General features: G+C 45.0%; 1 protein-coding gene across 1 annotated transcript in view; it reads right to left on the bottom strand.

Annotated features, from left to right (window-relative positions):
- tprn (taperin) overlaps window positions 1–15,313 on the bottom strand; it is a 66,754-nt gene extending 51,441 nt beyond the window's left edge. The window contains exon 1 of the mRNA XM_080212486.1: window positions 12,896–15,313. Within this exon, the coding sequence (XP_080068612.1) occupies window positions 12,896–15,313 (2,418 nt within the window). The remainder of the gene's footprint in view (window positions 1–12,895) is intronic.
- Between the last annotated feature and the right edge of the window lie 900 nt (window positions 15,314–16,213).

A 16,213-nucleotide genomic window follows, 5' to 3' on the forward strand; every position in this document is an offset into this window, starting at 1 on the left:
ATGACAAGGACAAAGGAAGGTTTGTGATAGAGTGGAAGACAAGAGGGATTGAATGGAAGAATTGGAGTTAGAGGGCCAAAGGGAATAGTGATGGAGCAAGAAAAGCGACAAGAAACTGAGTCTGGAGCAGGCGTGCTCTGAAGGAAAACAAACATAAGCAGCAAAAAACAAAAGGGAAGAAAATGGAGCAGAGATTATAATCTGAAATGATAGAATTCAATAATTCAATGTCATGGGTTTCATTGAAAGATGAGGTTCTGTTCCTCAAGCTTATATTGAACTTCACTGGAACAGTCAAGCACACCAAGGGCACAGTCAAAGCAAGATGAAGAATTAAAATGACAAGCCACCAGAAACTTGGGGTCAAACAGCAGGCGACAATCAGATATTAAAAAATTAACATGAGGGCAATAGGCTAGTGGGTGGGGAATCCACCTATTTCGTCAAGCAATTTCCTGAACAATTCTGAGGAACTTGGCTATTTTAGGATGGCTTAAAATGACATGAGCAAGGTCACTTTTTGAACCATGCCTGATCACACAGACAAGCTGCACACAGAAATGAGATCATTATACTTGAACTTCCCTTAAGAAGCAACTAGTACCTGAACTAAAGCAAAACCATGAAACATCTTGAACTCAAAACAAACAACGAGAGCAGCCATACATCAGAAATCAGCACATCCTCATTACACTTATGTGAAAAACCTATCAGGAATGTCCAACAGTATCTTTTAGAAATTGGCTCCAATCCTGTCCTGATTGGCTATTTAATAGGAGAGAAATGTTTTTTCTGCAGACCACTAACCAACTGGCATTTAATCTTTGTGAATAAGCATGACCACTGTGTGTTAGATCAGTGTGACAGCAGAGCTTAACCTCAGTGTAAATTAGCGTGATAGCAGTGTGTTTAATCCCAGTGATAACAACTGTGACAGTGTATTTAAACCAAATGATAACAAGTGTGACAGCAGTGTGTTTAACTCCAGTGTAAATCAGTGTATCAGCAGTACATTTATCCACTTGAATGGTGCACCAGATCATATGAAGCCCCAATTAGGCTGGTTAGATGGGTCAACAGGTCTTTCCCTGTCCATCCTTTTTACCTGCTTATAATTTTTTTTGTTCTCTTAATCATGTCTGATTTACATACCACCATTTTATTTCTTCATTTTTCTTTGTCTATACTTCCAGCTGCCTCGGAAAAACAGCCAGCACGACCAAGGATCCCATGCACGTTGGAGATTTTCTCTTCCACTTTCTTCCGTCGGGAAAAAGATACAAATGTCTGAGAACATGTACCACCCGACTCGAGAGCAGCTTCTTTCCTGCTGCCATCAGACTTTTGAACAGACCTACCTAATATCAAGTTGATCTTTCTCTGCACCCTTTCTATGACTGTAACACTACATTCTGCATTCTCTTCTTTACTTCTCCCCCATGTACTCTATGAACAGAATGCTTTGTATATTGCACAAACAATAATACTTCTCACTGCTTCCCAATACACATGAAATAATAAATCAAATCAAAACAGTGTGAAGTAGGGAAAGGATTCAAATGCTGTCATGTTGTGCTCTGACATTTCCTTCCATGGCCTAACTACCTTGATTGCAATTAGTGGAGTGGTTAGGTACCAAAGGTGTATAAACTCCCACATCCCAGTGAAGAGGCACCCACATCCACTGGGCACAATGATGATGTTATATGTCAACCCAGAATGCACAGAGGTCTAGTCTCTGCTCACTGGAACAGCCTGTAATAACTACATTCAGCTCAGGGTACAGCACCTCAGGAAGATACACTGCCCCTGGAGCAGATGCAGTGCCAGTTCACCAGCAATTTACCAAGATAAAATATTGAAATGTAGGAGGCACGTTTAGGAACTTTACAGATGAGACAGAATTTGGTTACATAGCTGATCACTGTTCATAGAATCCCGACAATGCAGGAGGCGGCCATTCAGCCCATCAAGTCTGCATGGACAACAATCTCACCCAGGCCCTCTCCAGGTAATACTACATACCCTTCTAGTCTACTTGACACCAAGGGGCAAATTAGCATGGTCCATCCACCTAACCCACACCTCTCTGGAATGGAGGAAACCCACGCCGACATACTGTCTAGTCCTGGGCACACTCCCCTTCACTTGCACAGAGCCCTGGGCAGATCCCCTTCTGGAGCTTGTAGACACAATCTCAAGAATGAGATATTAACTTTGGAGAAGGATGCCAAGTCTTGCATTTCTGTCAGTTTAGAAAACTAAGGGAAGATCTAATATAGTTTTTAAATCATTTTTAAAATCTTGATAATCTTGTACTCCCATGTTAAAACAAAAAGGATATAATCATGAGATTACAGCAAGGCTATGCAGGTATGAGGTTAGAAGTTACTTCCTCCAACACAAAACGAACAGAAATTTGGAAGCATCTCCCACAAAAGATTGTGGATTCTAAGGAGTCAAGTGGACCGTTCAAAGTAAAAGGTCAATAGAATTTTGGAAAAGGATAAGAAAAGGCCACTGAAGAACAAGGGTATCAAGAGACACAGGTTGAAGGGTGGTAGATGGCTGGATTCAGCTACTCAGACCGAGTTCATATGAGACACAGATGGGCACTCTCCTGTTAAAAACATGGGAGAGAAAAGACGAAGTTACACAAACAAACAAGGAGATTTTCAGCTTACAACACCAAGGAGCATTCCAGAGACACAAAAATAACATGTTAAGTAGCATCTCAGCATTTGTATTCTGTGCAAAGTCATGAAACCACAAGCTTCCTTTCAACATGTCAGCAAAACCAACAGTCCTCAGCAAGTTAAAATAAGTCATGCACGTCCTTCTCTATAGCTAACCTAAACCACTCCATATTGATGTACAATTTGTTTATTACTCCAGTAGCTGGGAAGTCTTAGTTTGAGTTAACCATCCATTCAACAGCTTTAGCTGACACAGTGCGAATGGCTGTGGCACCACTAGGAATGGCACTTAGAAATTCAGTATGTGGGCAATGGTCGGACTCAGATGGCTACAGTCACAACTTGAGCTCAGCTTCACGTCCCACTTGTGGATCAAGTTGCCACATCTTACCTGCACCACCCTCAAACTGTTGAGAGTGTGGAAGGAGCATCTGTAAACCTCAGACTGTATCACTGCATGGAAAATTCAACTCAAAAGTACCTGAGTCGTGACAAATAAAGTCAGGCACCAGGCACTGTGTGCACTCAGCAGAAAAAAGTCTTCATATTTCTGATTCGATTAAGGAAGTCAGGACTGTTTGCTTTCAATCCAGAGAGGTAAGGAAACAAAAACAGGAGAAGTGGTTACAAAGGTTGAGAACAAGTGGTCATCAGATTCTGCAGGAAGTACTGCAATTAGTTTCACATTAACCTGGAAATTCCAGGACTGTTGATAACTAATTTGACAATTTGTTTTCTGTAAAAGGGCAGTGAAGAGAAGTTTAGACAAAATGTGAACTCTGAATGTTGATGACATTTCAGCAGGAAAAGGCGTTTAGACTCCACATCCTACAGTTCTCAATGATTAGACTGCAAGAGAGTGCAGCAAGAGACCTATCAGAACAGCAGTACTCATCATCATCATGCTTCCTATTGCACACAAATTTCTTCAGCAATGTTGGTGGATCAGAATTGCAAACAAAGCACTCAATTATTTCACTAGAGTCTAAAATATCAAAGAGGTCTTTGCTTAGGCTGAGAATATTATTGCTACAAATTAACACCCCACTCTAGAGACCTGGGAACAAAGGCCAACATTTCAGATAAAACATGCGCGTGTTGTAATCAATCTGGGACAACGGTGAGCACCTCAATCCAGCAATTTAGAGGTTCAGTTTGTCATTTGCCATTGCTCAGTTAGCAACACTTCATTTATGAGTCTGATCATTGGGTTCAAGTTCCTGTCCATCATCCAGAGTAATATCCTGTACAGTACTGAGGGAATGCCATTGTCAGAGCTGCTGTGTTTGAGGAGACATTACACCAAGGATATATCTGCTCTCATGGTGGGTGTCAAAGATCCCACAGCAATACTCAATGTATTCCTGGGTGTCCTGACCAACATTCATCCCTCAACCAACACCTGAGTAGATCATCTGGTCAGCATTTTGACTCCTCCACAGTATGAGTTGTCACACCACATGTATGACATCCAAGCAGAAATTTACAACTAAATACAGGGAAGACTGAAGCCATTGTCTTCCCTTCCTGCCACACACACTATTTCCTACCACTGACTCCATCTCCGTCCCTGGCAACTGCCTGAGGCTGAACCAGATCATTTACCAACCTCGATATTGTATTTGACTCCAAGATGAGCATCATAAATCCATACCATCACCAAGACCGACTACTTCCATCTTTATCATCGCCCAACACGGCCTCTGTCTCTGCTGGTGAAACACTCATCCATGACTACGTCATCTGTGGTTCTGGCCTGCTTTGCACCTTCCACACTCCATAAACCGGAGCTCCCTCAAAGATCTGCTGCCTCACACCGAGTCTGGTTCATCCATCACTTGCGCTTACTGATCTTATTCACCTACCTGTCCAGCAATTCTACAATCTTCAAATTTTAATCATTGCTTTCAAATCACTTCATAGCCGCACATCCTTCCCATCTCAGTAAATTCCTCCAGTTACAGAAACTTTCACGATTAAACTTTGATGACTTTCCTGTGAAGTGCCTCATGATGTGTCTCAGAATTCTAATGCTCAGGAGGCCTTTCAGCCATCATGTCTGCATTGGCTCTCCAAACGAGTATTGTGACTTAATACCATTCTCCTCCCTGTACTCATGCACCTTGTTTTTAATCACCTAATGCCCTCTTGAATCCCTCGATTGAATCTGTCTCTAACACACTTCCAGGCAGAGCATTCATTTAAACCTGAGCTATTCATGCAGGGAAAAAAATCTCACCACAGTTGCTTCTTTTGAAAAAAAAAGCATATTACCACAGATGCTGGAATCTGAAACCACAGAATCCCTACAGTGCAGAAGGAGGCCATTTGGCCCATCGAGTCTGCACCGAATACAATCCCATGAAGACACTATTCCTGTATCTTCTCATATTTACCCTACGAATCTCCCTGACACTGAGGGGCAATTTAGCATCGCCAACCTAACTTGCACATCTGTGGACTGTGGGAGGAAACCGGAGCACCCGGAGGAAACCCATGCAGGCATGGGGAGAATGTGCAAACTCCACACAGACAGTGACGAAAAGATAAAATGCCGAAAAATCTCAGGTCTGGCAGCATCTGTAAGATGACGTGAGATTTTCCAGCATTTTATCTTTTGGCCCTTTTGAAAATTTCTTTAAATCCATCTCCCCATTGTTCTTGGAGCCGTTTCATGATCAGAAGAGCATGATATTTTGTATTGCCTCTCCACGTCCTTCCGATCAGGAAACAGTTTTTCCCTGTCTAATCTGTCCAGCCCCTTCATGATTTTGAACACCTCAATCAAATCTCTCATCAGACTTCTTTTCTCCAAAACTAAAACTCAGCCTCATCCAGCTTTCATTACTGAAGTTTCTCACCCCCGGAACAATTCAGTTAAACTTCTTCTGCACTCAAGTGTCATTATGTTAAAGGCACAAATAAATGCAAATTGCCGCTAACAACTTGCCAACTGGGAGATCCAGATGTGCACAAATTAGTTGTGCAATTACCTACATTATAACAATGACTATACTTCAAAATATTTCATTGGCTGTAAAGTGCTTTGTGACATCCTACAGTTGCAGGTGTTTTATGAACACAAAATCTTTCTTTTTCCTTTTGGCCAGGAGTTCCAGGCTGCAGCAGACTGCGCTGGTCAGGTGTCTTCACTATGTTCAGCATCATCCTGGGTACTGTATTCCGATAATAATTGCTTCAGAGGAGATGCCAAATTCACACTGGTTCTGTAACTTACAGATCTCTAAGGCAAGAGAGTGATTTATAACACACTCAAAATTAATTTTTAATTATTTTTAGAAACTTTTGAACAGAATTATAATAGTAAAATTAACAGGGAGAGAGTATCCAATTAATGCTGAAAATTGAAACATTTATGACACTAATATACAGGAACTGGTAGTATCTCACTAACACCACAGCTTGGACTCATTTTAACATTCATCCCACCGCCACCTCCCTGACAACTAGTGCTAATTTAGAAGGATAGAGTGCTTTTAAATTTCCAGTGCTTGATTGAAGCTATGACACAGCAAACTGCATAGAACATAAACACCTGAATCAAAGCCAGACTTGGACACAGATGGAATGAGTAAAGGCATCAAACCACGATAGCAAAAGGTACGGAATCTGAGACACTCAATCACAGTCCAAAGCATGTTTACCTTCGTACAAGCGCTGCCTGGATCCCACGAGCAAAACAACACCTACAACTTGTAGTGACACAACTGAGCACAAGCAATCACATTCCTATATAATAAACAGCAAGCTTGGTCATGCTTTGTGCCTTCACTTCCTATTCTGGAAAATAGAAGCAGCTCAATGGAATTGTTATGCTTTTCAATGCAGCCCCAGAACTGTATGCAATGCTCCAGCTGAGGTTCAACACAATTTCCTTGTTCTTGTATTCTATGCCCCTATTAATAAAGCCCAGGATACTGTCTCTCCCTCACCTACCACCTTCAATGATCTACACACACGTACACCCAATCCCTGCTCCTGTATCCCCTTATGTTGTTTCTCCGTGTTCTTCTAACCAAAATGCATCACTTCACACTCATGTTAAACTTTAAACTGCAACCTATCAGCCCCACCCTACCAATTTGTCTACGTGTTTTTGAAGTTCTACACTATTCTCATAGTTGACAATGCTTCCAAGTTTTGTTCGTCGACAAATGCAAGGCTTATGCAACTCCTCCTGAAAAAACTGATTGTGCATGAAAATCATTGCTCTAGATTCTGGGGTAATACCTGGAGATATTTTCAGAATAAATGTTAAACATAAATCCTTCATTTTGTCTGAAATAAGAAGGGTTTCCAAATGAAAATACAAGGGATCCTTAGTCTTTGTTGATTTACTGAGTTACCCAGTCATACAGTGTACATACAGTGTGTGTATGCGCAGTGTATGTAATGCAACAATATCAAGCAATAGGGAGCATGCCTTAAATAGCACCTTAGAGGACAGCCTAGGTGTCTGGGTCAAACATGGCATAGGTTTTAATACCACTGGCTGCCTGTCAAAGTCAGATTGATCTGTTTGTAATGCATCAGGAACATTGAAAATGACAGAAAAGGACATGTTAACTCATTATATACTGCACCTCATCGCAAACCCCTCAATCCTTTTGTCTTCCATCTCCCTTCCTAACCTCAATACCAAATGAATAGTCACACAGCATTGAGTTCTTCTGTTGGTTTAAATTTACAGCCCTGTAATATCACACTGAAATCAGGATAACCTAAAACTGAAGGGGAGTCCCTCAAACTTTACAAAGCCAATCCATATTTATTCACAGTTGATGTTTCACAGTTTCAGACCAGGAAACCACACCTGAGTTATTTATACCAGCCCAACGTGAAGCAGTCTTTGCACTTGAAGCTTCGGTCACAAACGATGAATAGAAATGACTTTTGAACCTGCCAGATGACTAATTGTCACCATGAGATCTAAGTGATTACTTACAGCACAGGATGTCAGCAAGCTCACATTTTTTATATTGACATTCATCTGCCTGTGAGCAACCAGTGAAATGTAAAGCTCAAACTGCCCTTCTTAAATAAATGATTGTGTAGAAATCATTGCCCTAACCTAATGATTTGATACATTTTCAGAATAGGTTTATTCAGAAACATTAACCAGCTTGGCAATGGGAAGGATGAGTGTGTCTCTTTCCATACCAAAGGATATTAAGCCTCCTGCTGCTTGACCAATAAACTACAAAACTGCAGATAACCACATCAAATCTATGTATCAATAAAATAAGCTCAAAGAAATGATGAAGCATTTCCAGTAAAGAAATCAATATCACCACCCCATCATTTGGGCATAGGCATACCAGACACTGCACTCAGCCCCATACTGTATACTATCTACTCCTCTCATCACGACAATGCATTTCCTCAACATACACCGAATATCTTCAAGTAAATATGCCCCAGTACCTGTAGGTCTCTCATTTCCCACATGCAGATGTACTTTGTGTCACTGCAGGATGTCCCGCATGTTTAGCAACTATCCCTCATGTACATGCATATTCCATATCAAAGGTCATGTAGTTAACACTGCTGCCTCACAGCTCCGGGGATCCGGGTTCAACTCTGGCCTTGAATGACTGCCTGCGTGGAGTTTGCTTGCTTTTTTTTCCCAATTTATCAGTGTCACAAGTAGGCTTACATTAACACTGCAATGAATTTACTGTGGAAATCTTTCTCCCCATGTCTGCGTGGGTTTCCTCCCACAGTCCAAACACGTGCATATCAGGTTGACCAGTCATGTTAATTTGTCCCATAGTTTCCCAAGTTGTCTAGGTTGGATGGATTAGCCATGCTACATATGTAAGGTTACTGGGATAGGGTGGGGGAAAGAGGGCTTGGGTAAGATGCTCATGTAGAGAGCCAGTGCAGATCTGAGAGGCCAAATGGTCTCTTCTGCACTGTAGAGATTCTATAATGATATTCAATCCAAATGTTAAACTGCTGTCGTGCTGAGAATTCCAACAAAGCATGGCAAAATTCTCTGAAAAAAACAGTGACAAGTGAAAGTCTCTACAAATTTCTGAAACCTGAATTTGGAGAAAGAAAATGAAACACCTCAATCTCTCAGTTGCTTCAGTGACCTCCATATAACTGGCCCTTTCATAAAATCCAAATTCTAAATCACTTGCCACAGACTGAGAATCTCATTTTCCATTCTAGTCTTATTAACCCTTCACCCTGCTATAAATAGGCAGAGATTTTCATTACTATTCACTCACTCCATCACCAACACACAGTAGTAGTGTATACAAGACACTGCAACAACTCACTGAGTCTCCTTCAAATTGCCAAACCCACAACCACCATCTACCAGCTGGAAGGACAATGGCAGCAAATGCAGGGTAGCATCGCCACTTACAATTTCCCCTCCCAACTACATAACATCCTGATTTGGACAACATCACTCAGCCTTCAGAGTGTCTAGATTAAAGTCCTGCAACTAAGATACAGGAGAATGAGCCCACATGGCCATTGAGTCTGCTTCGTCATTCAATCATGACTGATATTTTTCTCATCCCATTCTCCTGCCTTTTCCCCATAACCCCTAATTCCCTTATCAATCAAGGACCTAACTATCTGTCTTAAAGACACTCAATGACCTGGCCTCCACAGCCTTCTGCAGCAAAGAGTTCCACAGGTTCACCACTTCTGGCAGAATAAATTCTTTCTCATCTCTGTTTTAAAGGATTGTCCCTTTATCCTGAGGTTGTGCCCTCCTAACAGTAGTAAGAGGCAAGATTCAAAATACATTGGGTGAACAGTTCAAAACCTCAGTAGCCTACAAGAAACAAAAGCCAGAACACAAGAAATCAAGGAAGATCATTCTCCTGCAATATTACTTTCCGTTATGGTTTGGTTGACCAAACAGGACTGAACAAGTTCGGGAAGAGGAAAACAATGCAAATTTTGATTGGAGAAGCAGTGACACGGGATGGACAGACAGAATGAGAGCAGCAGCTCCTCCAATCTCAGATTCTGTCTCTCCATCAGAAACAAAATCTATGACTGGAGGATCAGCGAGGGTGGCAGAAGGGGAATCGGTGACTAGACAAGTTGGAACAGCTGTGGCCAAGTGGTCCATGGCTGGACAGTTAGGCCAGATACAGAATTCAACAATTAAACAGCAACCAACAAGCCTCTGCAGCCAAACCTAATGGGAATTCATACTCGCCAAGTTCAAACACAAACAAAGGTTAAAGGCAACCAATGACAAGTCTGGACTTGCCCTGGAGGCTGAAACCTCAGCCCTGACCAAACAAAGGACTGTGCATTCCCCAGTTTCAGCCAGATTCTCTGAAACCTCAAATTCCCACCATTACCGCATATACTAAATGCATCTTGTCCATCCTCGAGTGCACACCTAGTGGGCCCCAGTATCTTCCATATATGGAATCAGCAATTCCATTGAGTGCTGCAATCCTACCTGGTAACCTCATTGGCTGGCAACCAGAGAACCTTTCAGAAAGGCACAAAGAGCGAAACAAGAGGAGACACCTGGAGGTCACCCCCAGCAAAGACTCAGTGTTGGCAGGCAGAGTCGCAGTGAGAATCCACTGAGGAAGTAGCAAAGACTTGGGACCAACCTTCACCACATAGAAGACCCAAGATCACGATTCATACCTGGAGGAGTGTGCCTAGCCAGATCTATCTCACGGGTAGTATCCAGGTAAATTACGATGGAGTTGTGTGAATTATTTATGTTGTAAGAGGTTTGGTATCAGAATTATTAAAGACAAAGTTTAAGCATAACCGCAAATCAACATCATGTTTGTCTTATAAGGGCACCTGGGTAAGCACATTTTAGTGCAATTGGTCAAAGTGCCTCCTTTCCATATAACATACCGAACATGGAAAAGAGGGGAATCATAAGCAAAAAAACTTTTCAGCAAGTTGAAGAGAGACAGAGGCAGATAATTCTGAGCACAGCCTCAGAACTTGGGAGTCAAAATGGACAACTGAAACTTGTTTCCCCCCTCTGGAATCATTTATTGTTTCTTCTCTTTTCCAAGAATTTTGATGAAAGTAAAAATAGGCACGAACAATGGGAATCAACCCTTGCCTCAGTATTACCACTGGCTGTGTTCAGGGAAAAGGCTACAATCTCTCTGGTACAGGACAAATTAGTTCCTCAACTTGTTTGGGGAAAAGGAAGCATCTCAGGGTGAAAGAGAGGGGGTGCAGGGTTAACTGACAACATTAGAGCTTATTTATGGATAGGAGTTCAAGTTTTGTGCAAAAAAAGCTTTTTCTCGCAGTTCTAAAACCCTCCTCCTGGCTTGGCTTTTGAGTTTGCAAACCACTGCTGGGACCAATAACCAAAGAAAAAGTTAAAAACTTTCCAGTGGGTTTTCTTCCTCATATTGGTCCAATTAGTTGACAAATCTGGGTGGAAGAAAAAGAATTGCTGGGGAAATCCAGTTTTTCTGTCCCACACAGGCTTCTCTTTAAAAAGATTGCTGCTATAGAACCCTCGGTCTCTGTACAACGCTTTTCGCCTGTCATCATGTGTTTTCTATTTTATAAATAACATTTTGATGTGCAGAAAATTGGTAGTCTAGTCAAGTACACTTTAATTTCAGCCACAGGAGGAGGCTCATGCAGTTGAGTGGGAGGGAGCGAATGAAGGAACTGTTTAATTGCTGTTGGATTCTTGGCTACCTGCCCACCAGAGTCTCTCCTTTAATGGAAGCATGGGGCAGGTTTGCAAATTCCTGCATCGTGAACAATTTGGTTTCTTACTTAAATCTTTGTCTTACCTTCAAGTAGTCCTTGGAAAAAAAAATCTCCAAAAAAACCACAGAATAACAACTATTTGGGTGCTGTTGTGGGAGCACTGATCCTACACGGATTACATGGGCTAAGGGCAATTAAGTTGATAAATGCTGGCTCTTCCAATCATATCTACCTCATGAATAAGGTTTTAGAAATCCACAAGGATGAGAATCCCTGAAATGCACAATAAATAGTGGCAAGTTTGTTCAGTTCCAGTTTCTGGCAGCTCCAACACAACATCCCAATCTCTCACAGGAAGTCAGCCAGCAACAGCAAAGCAAACTGTTAGGAGCAGTTTCAAAAATAGCATCTGCATTTCAAATAAAATTACAGTTTCTGAAGTGACCAGCAAAGATGAATGTTGAGCTACTCCAAGTTATTATTACCTTCCTGGTAAGGCAGTCATTATTTAACTTAAAATCAAAATATTCCCCTTCAGTTCAAATCAGATGCTGCCCAGATAATAATTGTAGGTTCACATAATTATATAGAAAATGTCAACGGCACAAAAGCAAGGCATTCACTCCATCATGGCCACGGTGGGTCTCCCTCAGTTGCTCAGCTAGTCCAATTCCCCGCAGTCCTGCAAATTGCTTCTCTTTAATTATCCAATTGTCTTTTCAAAGCCACAAAAAAATCAGCCTCCATCATTCTTGGGCAACGTAGTTCTAACTGCTCACGATGTAAAAATGATTTTCCTGCTCTTTGTGGACCGCTGACAGGTCTGGTCATGCATGAAGCACATTGTGTATACACTTCACCTGATTACTTCATTCGATATCAATCATTGATCTAATTATTTATTTTCAAAAACACTGGGAATGAAAAGTGAGAATTACACCTTTCTTAACCATGGTCCCTCAGCATAAAAGCAGAATAGTGTGGGACCTAATAATCACTAGTTCGCAAGGGTGGGAGGGCAGGGGGACACTTACTAAGGTTGAAGAATATTGTTGAGGTACAGCTTTACCCTGCAAAAAGCATCAGTTGGCTCGACAGCTCATGCAAAGCAATGCCAACAGTGCAGGTCGAATTCTTGTAGCGGCTGAGGTTATTAATGAAGACCCACCTTCTCAACACTGCCCCTCATCTGAGGTGTGGTGATCCTCAGGTTAAACCACCACGAGTCAGCTCTCCCCCTCAAAGGGGAGAGTAGCTTATGGTTATCTGAGACTATGGTGGCTTTACTTTTGCATGCTAAAACATGTTTTACTGACAAGTAACATTTTGTGATCGTTTTATCCCAGCATATTCAAGTTACATGCTGAAAGATAAAATATCAGCAACCTGTCACCCAGAAAAATCCCATCAGAATCAGTCCACTCTCGTTCCTTGGAAATTCAAACCTCACATGAATGCCAAGATGTTATTTGAATCAGTAAGCTTACCTTCTTCCTTGTGGAACCAGCTTTGGACAAACACGATCGCTCCAGTGACAGATATCCTCCGATCACCTGTATGTCCTCAGCAAGAGGATAACGCTTCTTTAATAACACCCCCAGTTTGGCAAGCGATGTTTCAGAATCTTCTACTGACTGCTCATCAGTCCCATTTTCCTGAGAAATCTCATTTGCATTGACAGAGGGCTGCTGGTCTTTGATAGCTGGCTTCCTTTGAGGAACAACGGTGAAGGTGTTGCCACTCTTTCGCTGCACAAAGGGGTGCTGTGGGCCACCAAATGATTCTTCAGAAGGTTGGTCCTTTGCTACAGCTGGTGAGGCCCTAGGCCGCTGTTTGGAAGTTTCTTTCTCAGCTGTTGCCAAGACATCATCTATGTTAGTGATGGGGGGGTCTTCACTCAGAGATGTTACTTTTGTGATGACGACAGTGGATTCAGCATTCCGCTCTGCTTCGGACATCTCAGTGGGTAACACACTCGTTTCTTTCCCAACTGAAAACTGAGCATCTGTATGTCTGGAAAAGACATCATAGCTACCACTTGATGTATGTTTTTTCAAGGTCTCTTCCACTTTTGGCTTGAAATCTGCTTTCGGAAGAGGTGATGCTCCGGCAGGTAATTTTCCTTCTTTACTCTGTTTATCAGATGGGCTGACCAATTCCGAAGAAACAGCTGGAATTCTGCTCGTTTGAGCCTCAGGAGTGGAAGCACCATTTTCGATTTTTGGCTTTTCACAAGATTTGTTCGTTTCCCCATTACCACAAACCTCAGTGGACTCCACAGAGGCACCCGCTCTCTTCTTTGGAATCACGACAAACGAGTTCCTGGACTGCTTTTTGAGGTTGGCCAGTGCCCTTGCCTGGATGTCACCTTCAGGAATGGATGAAAAATCTGGAGGTTTGGCAGGTACGATATCAAAGGAGTTGTTCAGGCTGGTGGAAGCGGACACACCATTGCACTGGTTTGGAGTTACTTTGGCTGAACCCTCCACGCTGTGGTTTTGGCTCACCTTTCCCGGGGGAGTGGCACTGGGTTGTGCAGATGGTGGTCTGGAACACCCGTCTGCAGCAGGCTGGGGCGTCTCGGGGCTGGACTCTGAGGCTTTCTTCTCAGACTCTGGCCTCCAGGTAGTGGCCCCTTTGGAAAGCTCTCTGCTGGAAGCACTGGCTGAAGGTGGTACCCGGCCACTCCCAGCGTCATCCAGCCGAGCGGCACTGTCCATCCCTCCTTCAGGCACAGGGAATGAGCCAGTCTCCACTGAGTCCGGGTGACCATTCTCTACCAGCTTACTGTCCTCCTTCCAGTCCTTCTCGTTGCTCCTGGGAGCGGGAGCTTTCCTGGGGGGCAGCTCCTTGTGTCGGAGCTGCCGTCCAGGGGCGGGCACGTTCTCAAACTGCTTTCGGTAAGAGGAGACGGAGAAGGGTCTGCCTTCCGCCCTCTCCCCCGGGCCGGGCGGGCGGCCAGCGGGGGCGCGGGCAGGAGACGGCGGGCCGGGGGCTTTGGTGGGCGAGGATTTGGGCTGGAAGGGGGAGAGGTTGGCCGGTGGGGAGCCGGGGGTCGGAGAGCCCCCCGCTCTGGCCGGCTCCTCCTGCCGGGGGGGTTTTGGCAACGGGGGTGGCTTGGTGTGGCGGCCCGGGGAAGGGGAGAAGCCGTCCAGCAGATTCTCCGTGCTCCGGGAGCGGCTCGGCTTGGCGTAGTTGCGGTCGAACTTCTGGAGCAGGCGGCTGACTTTGCCGTGCAGCGCGGCGGCCCGCGGCTCCTCGGCGCTCAGCGTGCTGAGGTTCTCCTCGCTGCGGCTCAGCGGGCCCTGGTAGATGAGCACCTCGGCGGCCCGGATCTCGGCCACGCTGCCCTGGCCGGCCCGCGACAGCAGCTCGCCCACCGTGTGGAGGCGGGCCGGGCCGGCCTCGGGGAAGTAGTCGGGGTCGGACTCGATGATGATGATGTTGTCGGCCTGGATGGTGCGGACCCCCGGCATGTGGCTGTACAGCTCCAGCAGCTGCTGCACCGGCCTGGCCGAGCCGCCCGCCGGGGCCTGGCGCTCGGCCAGCAGCCGCCGCCGCCGCCGCTCCCGCTGGATGAACGGGTTCTCCTGGATGGGAGCGATGCTCTCCAGCAGCACGGCGCCGGCCGGAGCAGCAGCGGCCTCCCCGGCCGGAGGAGCAGCCGCCGCCGCCGCCTCCCCCCGCTCCCGGTCCGCCTCTCCCGCCCGGTTGCTATGGGACGCCGCCCGGCTGGGGGTCCAGCTCCGGCTGTCCGCCGGGCTGGCCAGCTTGGCCTTCCGCCGCTCCAGGATCTCCCTCTTCCAGGCCGGCATCCTGGCGCCGCCCGCCGCCGCCGCCTCCTGTCTGTGCGGCTGAGGCGGGGAGAGCGGCAGCACAGCCGGTCGCTGCTCACTCACCGACATGCCGCTCGCTCACTGACTGACTGACTGACTGACCGGCGGTAGGTCCTCCAGCTCCACTCTTCCAGCGTCCCGACGGCCATCGCGCTCCGACACGCCCCCCCCCTCGTCTCCATGGAGATCGCAAGAAGCCAGCAGAGAGGGCGGGGCTGAGACTGCGCCACCTGCCGGCAGCTGGCTCGCATTGCACCACCGAGTGGTTCCTGCACAGGAGGTGCCCATTCGGCCCAACCTCTCAGTGCCAGCTCTCTACCAGAGCAACTCTGCTAATCCTACATCCCTGTCCTTTCCCGTAGCCATGATTTTTTTTTTGTTTTCCGATCTATCCAATTCTCTCTAAAGCCTCTATTGATAAAGCCCATGGTTCTTCTTACAAAGCAAACATCATTTCAGCCAGAGAGAAAATGCAAAGGTGGGAAATTGTCCCTCATTCTTCTGACTAAAATGAATAACTGATTTGATTTCATTTATTATTGTCACATGTATTAATATACACTGAAAAAGGCCAAGAGCTTCAAGCTTTTAGGTGTCCAGATCACCAACAACCTGTCCTGGACCCCCCATGCTGACACTATAGTTAAGAAAGCCCCACCAACGCCTCTACTTTCTCAGAAGACTAAGGAAATTTGGCATTCCAGCTACCACTCTCACCAACTTTTGCAGATGCATCATACAAAGCATTCTTTCTGGTTGTATCGCAGCTTGGTATGGCTCCTGCTCTGCCCAAGACCGCAAGGAACTACAAAAGGTCATGAATGTAGCCCAATCCATCACGCAAACCAGCCTCTCATCCATTCACTCTGTCTACATTTCCCACTGCCTCTTCAAAGCAGCCAGCATAATTAAGGACCCCGCACATCCCGGACATTCTCTCTTTTCCTTCGGGAAAAAGATATCAAAGTC

This window comes from Carcharhinus amblyrhynchos, chromosome 25 (assembly GCF_965287045.1).
Source record: "Carcharhinus amblyrhynchos chromosome 25, sCarAmb.v2.hapA, whole genome shotgun sequence".
Lineage (NCBI taxonomy): Eukaryota > Metazoa > Chordata > Chondrichthyes > Carcharhiniformes > Carcharhinidae > Carcharhinus > Carcharhinus amblyrhynchos.